We start from the raw sequence: 11,839 nt of genomic DNA, 5'->3' as shown, positions 1-11,839 counted from the left end.
TATGCTACCTTGAAGAACAACAAGGAAGCTGCAAGCCACCGCATAACATGGATGAACCTGGAGGACATTATGCTGAGTGAAATTAGTCAGTCACAAAAGGAGAAACACTGCAGAGGAGGGGAGGGAAGAAGGTGAAGATAGAGCACAGGGTAGGGAATAGACACAGGAAAGCTTGGGTGCTGGGGGTGGGGGTGGGAAATTCACAAGAAGGGGGAGGGGAATGGAAGAACAAAGCTGATGGGAGAACAGTAAGGTAAGTTCACATGGGCTTAGTGGGAGAGGGGTAGAATGATGATGTATGCACAACCTTGGAACAACAGGCTTCAGGATACAGGGAGTGAGGCATGGTTTGAAAGGATGAAAGAGGGGAACAACGCTAAGATGCTTGGCTGTATTTTGAATCTTGGTTTCCCTTGCCTACCATTGTGAAACAGATATTTGGGACAGGGGGTCGGGGGTGGGGAATAGTCAGAAGCATCACAATAGAAAGCTTGTAAGTTCATCTTCAGTATATAACTGACTGGAATACCTTAAAAGGGGCTAGAAATTGTCCAGTGAAAGAGACCTCCTGTGGAGCTTTTGCATTGCATAGGACCATAGGTGGAAATCAGATTCCCATCCAGAATTGTCTGAGCCAGGAAATTCCCACTGGAAAGGATGAGTAGACCAGCCTGGAGCAGCTAGAAGAACAGAATATACTTCGTGAAGAAAGACCTCAGAAACAATAATGGCAGTATGATTGATTACTACAAGAACAAGTAAGCTGTTCATCCGGGTGCCATCAAGGCAAGTGGTCAGGTCCCCTCAGAGCAAACTCCCTTCTAAGACAAAGACTCATGGGGAACACACGAGCAGGCATGTGGTCTGGCTGGTGATCACATTGGTCATGGATATGGGGGAAGTGGGGGAAAAACAGCAATGAAGTTGGGATCTAAGTCAGTCCACATTCAATAGACTCCTGTGAACCTGGGGGGAGACCTGGATGGCTAGCAGTTATGGCATGACTCAGGGACTCCTGGGCCCAGAGGCAGTGAGTGACATGGCCACAGAGGACTAGGGCAGAGTGAAGCATCCAGCTGATATGAAGTGATGGGAGATGTACAAGAATACCCATACTTGCAGATAGTACCCACTTGACCTGACTTTGATGGCTGGATGAACAGAACTCCACTAGAAGAAGATAGAAGAGGGAAGAAAAAATAAAAAGAGTAACCTACTACAATTTGATGAACTTTACCTATACTTATGGATGTAGTAGCTCAAAAAAGGAACATATCTTTACAGCAAGGATCATTCCCACCCCCTCGGTACCCAGGGTTGACAGGGATGGGCAACTTAGACATTGGCTACCCAAAAGGGGGGAGGGGAGCTATAAAGGCAAAAAGCGACTGACTTACAAGCTCTCAGGAGGGCACCTAGTTCCAGATGGGGCAGGGTAGGTAGAACCTCCACTGAATGATTTCTAATCTGTTGGGACCGGGCTGATGAAAGGAAATGGGGATAAGACTCTTGTGGTACAATAGTGAATAATTGCCATCAGGACTGACTTTGAGGGTCGGAAATGTAGAGGTAGATGTTTTTTGACAAAAGGAGGGGAGTGATTGATTTTGCAGCCAGAAGCGGAGGTCCCTGGAACCATCAAGTCAGAAGAGTGGAGAGCGTGACCTTACCCAGAGAGGAAGGTGATGCCAGGGATGGAGGCAGAGAAGGTGATGTGGACAGATGGAGCGGCTGGGGACAATGGACTCAGCGAAGGAGAGGGACTGTGTGCTGATGGCCGGGCCTGTGGTGTGTATCATTTGGTTATTTGATGAAGCATGGAGGGGATTGTGATCATTGCAATGAAACAAAATACGATAGGATGAATGTAAAACTGATGTTCTCCCATGTAATCCCACAAAATTCACAAAAACTTAAAAAAAAAAAAAAAGTGAATAATTGCTATCAGGACTGACTGTGAGGGCTGGAAATGTAAAGGTAACTTCTTGTAGCTAAAGGAGGGAAGTGATTGACTTTGCAGTCCAGGAACAGATGTCCGGGACCATCCAGAGAGAAAAGCGGAGTGTGGGACCCAACTCAGAGCAGCAGTGATGCTGGTGATGGAGGCAGAGAAGATAACATGGCAGATGGAGCAGATAGAGACTCTAGACACAGAGAGGAAGAGGGGTTGTGTACTGACAACCGGGGGGCAGTCTTGCAGGGTATACCCTTTGGTTGGTTGATGATGCATGGAGGGGATTATAACCATGGCAATGAAACGATATAGGATAGAATGAATGTAAAGCTAATGTTATCTCATGTAAACTATCACATAATTCACAATAAAACATTTCAAGAGAGATAACCATTAAAATACCTAAAGGGTTAAATGGATACTGTTAGAGCCTACAGTCAATATAGCAGTGGTAGAGTTTCTCTACAAAGCAGCCAGTATCTCTCACGGAATATTTATACAGAGTTTATTCTTGATATGCTTCTTAAATGTGCATATTCCACAAAGAATAGCATAAAGCACTCAAACACCACAGGAATGAATGCACGAAGGCATACTGGGATATACATTACATAAATATTTTCCTGTGCTTCTTAGCATGCTATTTCTCTCATAAATACTTTCTTTCATTACCTCGTTTTAACTTGCTGTCAGACTGATGAATAATAATAATTTGGGGGGTAAGTTATAAAAATTTAAAATAAACTAATATTTTCAGAAAAAAAATAATGCTATATCCTTGCTAATTTGTGTTTCCCTGATTTGCCAATTACCAAATAATAGATGCTGAAACTTTGTTCTATGACAGTCAATATGTGTATTTCTTCTTACAATTTTGTCAATTAAAAAAACTTTTAAGGCATTTTATTTAGCAATATGTGACTTAGACCTATTATTTCTGGTAAACTTTCTGGTAAATATTAAAATTATCATTAAATAAACTTTAAAAATTGCTTATTTTAGGTACATTTTCCTGTTTGTTGTTTTTTTACCATTTTACTTAAACTATTTCTAGGTGTGTAGACGCGATTTACACAGTGGCGGCAACAATGGGATCAAATGCAGCAATTGTGAGGATGGCACAGGACCAAGTAGTGTTTTGTTCTATTGTGCATAAAGTGCTATGTGTTTGGAACCAACTCGATGGCACCTAAAACAACAATACAAGATATGTTGCTGTTGTTGTTAGGTGCCATCGAGTCAGTACCAACATAGTGACCCTATGCACAGCAGAACGAAACACTGCCTGATCCTGGGTCAACCTCACTACTGTTGCCACGTTTGAGTCCATCGATGCTGCCACTTGGCCAATCCATCTTGTTGAGGGTCTTCCTCTTTTTTCTCTGTCCCATCACCTTATCAAACATGATATCCTTCTCCAGCGACTGGTCCCTCCTGACAATATGTCCAAAGTTTGAGAGACGAAGTTTGGCCATCTTGGCCTCCAAGGAGCACTCTGGCTGTACTTCTTCCAACACAGAGCTATTGGTTCTTTTGGAAACCCATGACACTTTCAATATTCTCCTCCAACACCATAATTCAAAAGCATAAATTCTTCTACGGTCTTCCTTATTCACTGTCCAGCTTTTGCATTCATACGAGGTTACTGAAAATACCATGGCTTGGGTCAGGCACACCTTAGGCCTCAAGCTGACATCTTTGCTCTTCAACACTTTAAAAAGGTCTTGTGCAGCAGATTTGCCTAATGCAATACGTCGTTTGATTTCTTGACTGCTGCTTCTGTGAGTGTTGATAGTTGATCCAAGAAGAATGAAGTCCTTGACAACTTCAATCTTTTCTCTTTTGATAAGAATGTTGTTTATTGGTCCAGTGGTGAGGATTTTTGTTTTCTTTACATTGAGATGTAATCCATACCAAAGGCTGTGCTCTTTGATCTTCATCAGTAAATGTTTTAAGTCCTCTTCACTTTTAGCAAGCAAGGTTGTATCATCTGCATATCACAGGTTGTTAATGAGTCTTCTTCCAATCCTGATGCCATGTTTTTCTCCATAGAACCCAGCTTCTAGGATGATTTGCTCAGCATACAGGTTGAATAAATATGGTGAAAGAATACAACCTTATCACACACCTTTCTTAATTTTAAACCATTCAGAGTTCCCAAGTTCTGTTTGAACAGCTGCCTCTTGGTCCAGGAACTGATTCCTCATGAGCACAATTAAGTGTTCTGGAATACTCGTATTTTGCAAGGTCGTCCATAGTTTGTCATGATCCACACAATCGAAAGTGTTTGCATAGTCAATAAAGCACAGTTAAACATCTTTCTGGTATTCTCTGCTTTTAGCCAAGATCCATCAGACATCAGCAATTATATCTCTTGTTCCACATCCTCTTCTGAATCTGGCTTGAACCGCTGAAAGTTCTCTGTCAATGTATGCTTGCAGCCATTTATTTGTTCCTTATTCAATATGTTTTGCCTAGATTTAAATAATTTAGTCACATTTATTGTGCAGACTGCAAAGACCACGTGAATGTTATGTCTGAGTTCTGCTGACTTCACAAGGGGAAAGAGAATTGAGATCAAAATCAGCCCAAGGCCGATTCTATGAAGTAAAAGTCAGACATGCCTCCACCCTACAACCTTCTTTACACTATTTTCACACCAACCATCTCTCCTTCATATCTGGGTTCCACAATCCATTGCAATGGCCACACAGAACTCATTACAATTATGGGGTTTACTAGGGAAATGAACAGAGTATAATATAGGAACAGAAAAACTCAGGACACAGCAGTTCTCTAAGCAGGAACACCTCTTAGCTGCCATACTGCAGGCATGCTTCACTTTTGTCTTTGGCCTCTCAGTCACGTGGTCCTGCAGCCTCTGTCCTGCTCAGGCAAGTGTTACCAAGCTCCTTTAGTCAGTCTGCAAATGCCCAAATGTCAGTTCTGTAAACCAGTCTCCTACCAGTAGGCACTCAGCTTTACTCGGTCCATGGGCCTAGACACCTATAGCTACTCCATGTCATTGCCTCTGCCACAACCGCTGCTGTTGCCACTTTTCTAAGTAGGGATCTGACACTCCACTGATGCTTTCTGTTCTTGATGGTCCTGGGATCGTTTATTCCTGCTTCTAACATGGCTCCTTCTTAACCTAGCTGGATGGTAAAATTAACCAATTCCAGCTTTACAGTCCTGTACACCTTATTTGTATGGTCCCATTGTATAATTTGATGAACTTGACCTATACTTAAGGATGTACTAGATCAAAATACCTACTTAGAGTGAAGGCGTCTTCACACCAAGTATCAAGCCTATCACCTCTGTATATAAGGTTGACAGGGATTGGCAACTTAGACACTGGCTATCTAGAATAGCAGGGGGCGGGGGGGGGGGGGAGAGTTATTAAAGGCATGAAGTGACTGGCTTACAAGTTTTCAAAAGGGAGTTTAGTTTCAAAGTGTGCAGGGGAAATTACACTCCCCACTGAATAATTTTCATCCTGTCTAGACGGGTCTGGTGAAAAGCGATGGGGATATGATTCTTATGATCAATAGTAATTGTTATCATGAATAATTACAACTGTCACAACTTTAAAAGTAAAAGTTTTATAACAAAAAGGGGGAGTAGTTAACCTTACAGTCCAGCAATGGAGGACCCTAGGACCATCAAGGGAGAAGAACATGAGCAGAATGTGGGACCCTATCCAGAGAAGCAGCAACATCAGAGATAGAGGCAGAGATGAGGACATGGAGAAATAGAGCAGCTGAGAACTCTAGACTCATGGAAAGAGAAAGGCTGTGTGCTGGCAGCCAGAAGGCAGGCTTGCAGAATGTGCCCTTTGGTTGTTTAAATGATTATACATTCCTGAGTTTTTTTGCATACATCACCTCCCCTCTTTCCCCCCCCCCCCCAAAAAAAAAAACCCAGAGGGAATAGAAGCAAGTATTGTTGAAGGATGATGCACGGAGGAGACTGTAATTATTGTAATGAACCGATGAGTGTAAAACCCATGTTCTCCCATGTAAACTATCACTCAATTCACAATGAAAACTTTTTAAAAAGTGAAGATATTGTATAGAAAAACCGTATCAAGTAAATTCAAGCTACCACAATATATATTTCAATCTAATTTGGTACTTGCTACTTTCTCTTCTTTTTAAAAAGTTATCAATCCTTCTCTTTTGGATTTACAGAGTTTAAAAATTCCCACTTTTGTTCCCTCACTGACTTGGATGTTACATCTTTAATATCTACTCTTTAGAGATTACTTGGAAATTTTTAATTTATATACTCAAACACCTTAATGCTAATAAGTATTCATAAACTCCCATTGTTCTGTTATTAATGTCTAATGTTTGACTCTATTTTTTTCTAACTACTGATTTTCTTTCCTGACATCTCAGAAGTTCCTTTTGAACTTTTCCATTCATTCTGAAAGCCATCCTTTATAAGTTCTTGTGAGATGTGCTGGTGGTACACTTCCTCAGTACATATCTTCATTTTATCCTTATTACTTTTTAAAATGTCAAAACTAAACCAGTTGCTTTTGAGTTGATTCTAACTCCTGAGGACCCCAGCCATGTGTTGTATCACAGCAGAACTCTGTGGTGTTAGGTTTTCAATAACTGATGTTTTAAAAGTAGAATACCCAAGCCTTTCTTCATGAAAAACAGGCAACTTTTCAGTATGCAGGCAAGAATGCTAACCATTTTCACCACCCAGAAACCTGAAAATATCAGCTAAGCATACAATTCTAATAGACAGTTATTGTATTTCAGTACTGTGATGATAGAATCCCAATGACTGTTATTAAGTGCCATGGAGTCGGTTTTGACTCATAGTGACCCTATATAGGGTTTCCAAGGCTGTAAATCTTTGTGGGTTAGTAAGCCTCATCTTTCTCCCATGGGGTGGCTGATAGGCTCGAACTACTGATCTTGTGGTTCACAGTCCAGTGCTGATCTTATGGAGTCGCCACTCTTTTTTCTTTATTGAACATAAAGAACTGTACTGGCAGTCTACTTGTCTATTCTTTTAGGAGTCTTTCATTTCTGTCTCTTAAAATTTTCTTTAGTGTTTAATTTCACCATGATGTGTCTAGATATGGATTTACTTTTTATCCATTTTATCCAAACGATATTCCAACATTTTCTTAAATCTGGACACTTCTCAGTAAGTCCCCAATTTCACAGAAGGTTGGGGTTAATTGCAATGATCTCAGTACTCTTTGGAAACATTAATCAGGCACATGTTCAGGCATCTCCAATCCACATCTCTCCATCCTTCTTTCATATTTTCCAGTTGCTCTTTGTATTCTATATTCCACATCATTATTTTTACATTTATATTTCAGTTCACCAATTTTGTGTCTAATAGCTGATCCAATTCTTAAACTTTAATATTTTCATTTTTAAACATTGTTTTGGACCTTTTTCAAATCATAATCATCTTTACTAATAGTATCTGATTACTTTCTCATGGTTAAATTCTATTATTTTATATAGCTAACATAATGACTTCATATTGCTTATATGAAGGAACTTCATAAAGGTTGTGGAAAAATGGAATTAAGAGATAACAGAAGTTTTCCACAAACTTTTTGAAGCCCCCTCATAGGGGTCCTGGTGTGACACTATAGGATAAGCAATGGACTGCTAAACACAAGGTTGGTGGCTCAAACCCACCAGCCACTTCTTAGAAACTCTATACATGGTTGCTATGAGTTAAAACCAACTCAACAGCATTTCACAACAACATAAACCCACTGGATTATAAGGCACTCAATTCTACTCTTCATGGTGTTTCCTGATTCCCACTCATAGCAGTTTCTTTGTTCTTGAATTCTGCAAACTGAATTGTAAACTCATGTTTGGTGACATTTTATCAATGAACATATTGTGAGGCCTGGGGTGGAGCTCCCGTTAGAATTTCATGTAATTTTACAATAAGCTACTGGTACTGCCAGTCTTTGACCACTTTAATTTAATTTCAAGGACCACCCAGGTAATGTAAATTTGAAATTCAAATATGTGTGAGTAATTCTGAAGGAAGTATTGTTTTTCTACCTACAGTATCAATTGGAAGATCTGCCCACATGTTTCATTTCTTAAGGATTGTTAATCTATTTAGACCTCCAGATGTGTGCAGAGCTTTGGGTTCCATGTATCCCCTTCCAGAGATTCAAGGTCTTGTTGATTATCATTGTGTGATCATTTAAGGATGTGACTAGAGGTTATTCTGGAAGGTCAGCAAACGCCTTTGGGTCAGTCAGTTTTCTTATTAACCAAGAAAAACTATTTTTAAGCAGTCTGATATTTTCTTCCAAAGAATGGGAAATAATAAAGTATCGTTTGTATTATTAGAAAAATAAAAATGCACATGATCAGTTATTCACAGGGAAACAGAAATCATTATCTTAATACTTTAGGCTTCAGATTGATTATATCATATTCATTGATGCCTCCATTTTAAATTTCTAGGACATATTTTAACTTAATTCTTGTCTAACATCTCCCTAAAGAGCATAATTTAAGCAATAAACAAATTGCAGCTTTCACAGGGGAATCATGTGGAAATCACCATTCATTCCGGTCAGCATCACAGTTGCAGTAATATTGAGAATCAATGCAGTTGCCCTCTAATCCACAAGTACACTTTTGAGCATCACGCAGAGAACCTCCCCAATAACTGTATGTTTCATTGGTTCTTCCAACCCACCAGCTCAGTGGGGTTCCATCTGAAAGAAAAGTATGAGAAAGGTGACACCTACTTTGCTCACTACCTGCATCCCTAATATAGTTCCTTTATTTCCTTCTCTTTAAAAAATGAACCATTATTTTAGAAGTGATCATATTTTAACTCTGAAATATAATTTTTAAAGGACTGAAAACTTTTACTATTTTAGTGTCAAGGCTTAAGTTGTTGCCATATATATATATGTATATATATTATTAGAAAATAAACACATTGTGAGATAATAAACACATAGCGAGATAGGCATGATATTTACACTTTTCTCCTGAACAATCCAAGTTAAGTGATTTGTTTTTGTTTTGAAATAAATTTAATATGAATTGGTATCAAAACAAAAGACAATTAATGCACTGAACCTAAAATCTCTGATATCATAAGATGCTTGCTGGAAGAATACATTATTTGGCAAATATATGAATCTCATTTTTTTTTATTAGTTCAAACACTGGTACTTTCTATTATATCTTAACCATTGAGTGGCTTTTCTTAGGTTGAGTGGCTCTGGCTCTTAGTTTGGAAACTAAAAAAATGCCTCTGATGAGCCTTCTTCATGCTTGAGGTGAACTCTAAGCTCAACTCAGTTCTTTGCTCCATCTCCTCTTCGATCCAACCAAAAGGCCAACCTCATCCTATAGAACATACATTTATGCTAAAAAGACAGACAGGACACCCATGTAGGAATTACAGCACACTAGGGTGAGAATGATGAAACAGTGGGGTGGCATGCAGACAACATGTCTTTCAAAGGGGGCAGAATCAGGGCAGGGAGGGAAATGAAAGTGACAGTGACTTCTAGTCAACTGGCTGTGCAGAGATGCTTGTCCATTTTAGTGCGCTCTCCCACCCCTCAGGATGTCACCATCAGGTTCTCACTGAGAATCTGGTATCCATCCTGGTTTTGGACTATGAGTTCATCTTGCTCTCCAATCTACTGGGTGACTTTATTTTTTGACTCTGTTAGTGATTGACTCCTAAACTATCTGCCTTTTTCCTAGTCTTCCTTGGCTAAACCCAATTTGAGTTGTCTCACAGCACTGATTATTCTCCTGGACTTATCCTCATTCTTTTAGGAACATATAATTTTAGCTCAGTGTTCCATTTGACAACAATCAACTAACAATAAGCACTCACAATAATTATTATTTATAATTATTGCTCTAACAATAATTCTAAATTCAATAAACTGGAGAACTGAAAAATAGTATTCATTTATGCAACTTTTATATGTTATGCAACTAAGTTTTGGTAAGACTCTGAAAGCTTAAGCAATTCTCCCAATTTCCATGGTTGCTGAATGACAGGTTTGGATCTTGAACTCCAAAGAACCTGCCTAACACTTTCTGCCTTCTCTATTCCCTGAGATCCCTGATCAATTTTCAGAAAATGGGCAGACAGACCGCTAGAAAACCAAAGGGCAGAAAAGTTTGACATGCCAACAAAATATTTCAAAGTGAGAAAATACAAAATCAAAAATAGAATTTGCAAGAGCAGACTGAAAAAAAAAAAAATCAACTACTAACTGTGGCACTTTGGGTTAATGCACTGGACTACAAAGTCGGTTTGAACCACAAGGTTGGTGGTTCAAGTTCACCAGCCGCTCCCTGGAACCCCTTTACAGGGTCACTGTGGGTTGGAACTGACTCAATGGCACAACAAAAACAACTAAGTTGGGAGTTCCTGAGCAGTGCACACTTAGCTACTAACCAAAAGACGGATGGTTTATCTACCTGTGAGAATACTGACAACTGGTCTTAACACAGTGAGATGACTGATATCCTGAAAAAATAAATGATAACAACAACTACAACCCAAAACAAACCAGTGTCAACCAGCCAATTCTAGTTCTTGGTGATTCCATGTACACCAGAATAGAATTGTGCTCCACAGACATTTCAATGACTGATTTTTCAGAAGTACATTACCAGGCCTTTACTTATTCTTAGACATCTCTAGGTGGACTCAAATCTCCATTCTTTCTGTTAACAGCACAGTGCTTAACTGTTTGCACCACTTTTTACCCAATGATACCAACTTTGTTCTCTAATTAACAATTACCTCAGACATTCAGATTCACACCCAAGAATCTCAGGAAATTATCAGAGAACTAAGTCATGTTGCTGTTGGCAAACGTCCTCAAGAGAAAACAAAGTGTCAGGGCACTTCACTGTGGATGAACACTGCACTCTCCTGGTCAGTTCAGTTGTCTAAATCATCTGGGAAAAGACTTTAGTGCATTCATTACTTGGATCAAACAACAGCTTATACTGAACATACTCTTTGCTCCATGGAAAAGCATCTCTGTAATTCCCAGATCGTGACCTAGGAGCCATGAAAAGCAGGAGTCAAACAACTTTGGTAAAGGCTGTAATCTCAAGGGAAGTAAAATCTCTGTGCTCATTGACATAGGAATTTACCCGACTCTGTGGTGGTGGGAATTAAAGTCTGCTCATTACTTACCATGGGCAGATGAAAGCCTTGATTTCTTGCAATGGAACGTCAGCTCCTGTTGGCATTGGTCTGCGTGGTTAATTATGGCCTGGAGTTGGTCCATGCTGACCGAGTAGTTGAAAAGCACAGGATGAAAACTTTCTCCATCAGAGCTTTTCATTGTGGTCAAATGGAAACCATTGTGCTCTATTGAGGTCCAGGTGGTGTCTCGGGGGAAGAAAGGTAGGGGAGAAAGACTGTGACTTGGCTGAAATAATTAAAATAAATATAAAAAACAGAAGCACATTTAATCTGAAATGTAGCGGGGGTGGGGGGTGGGGGAGTAGTTGTTTTTGTTAAGTGCAGTCGAGTCGGTTCTAACTCATAGCATCCCTGGAAAGGGTTTCCGAGGAGCGGCTGGTGAGTTTGAAGGGAAGGGTATTAATCAGATCTCTTTGAGACTGGAATCAGCCAAAGTAGGATTCTTAAAAATGGTAATATCAGAAATTCTCTTCATTGATAGTTGTATTACCACGTACCTATATTGTTGTTGTTGTGTTGTCAGGTGCCATCAAGTCAGAACCGACTCATAGCGACCCCATGCACAGCAGAACGAAACAATGTTCGATCCTGGGCCAACCTCACTACCGCTGCCACACTTGAGTCCATCAATATAAGAACATACAATATGAGCATACATCTATG

General features: G+C 39.7%; 1 protein-coding gene across 1 annotated transcript in view; it reads right to left on the bottom strand.

The window, feature by feature from the left end:
- Nucleotides 1–11,839, bottom strand: part of CNTNAP3 (contactin associated protein-like 3) — a 243,023-nt gene that overhangs the window by 93,905 nt on the left and 137,279 nt on the right. The window contains exons 11-12 of the mRNA XM_006877478.1: nt 11,165–11,362; nt 8,534–8,690 (exon numbers count right to left, since the gene is read on the bottom strand). Of these exons, the coding sequence (XP_006877540.1) occupies nt 8,534–8,690; nt 11,165–11,362 (355 nt within the window). The remainder of the gene's footprint in view (nt 1–8,533; nt 8,691–11,164; nt 11,363–11,839) is intronic.

The sequence above is a fragment of the Chrysochloris asiatica genome, unplaced genomic scaffold, assembly GCF_000296735.1.
Source record: "Chrysochloris asiatica unplaced genomic scaffold, ChrAsi1.0 scaffold00506, whole genome shotgun sequence".
Taxonomy (NCBI): domain Eukaryota; kingdom Metazoa; phylum Chordata; class Mammalia; order Afrosoricida; family Chrysochloridae; genus Chrysochloris; species Chrysochloris asiatica.
The sequence above is the reverse complement of the archived record's forward strand: the minus strand, read 5'-3'. Positions and strand labels throughout refer to the sequence as shown.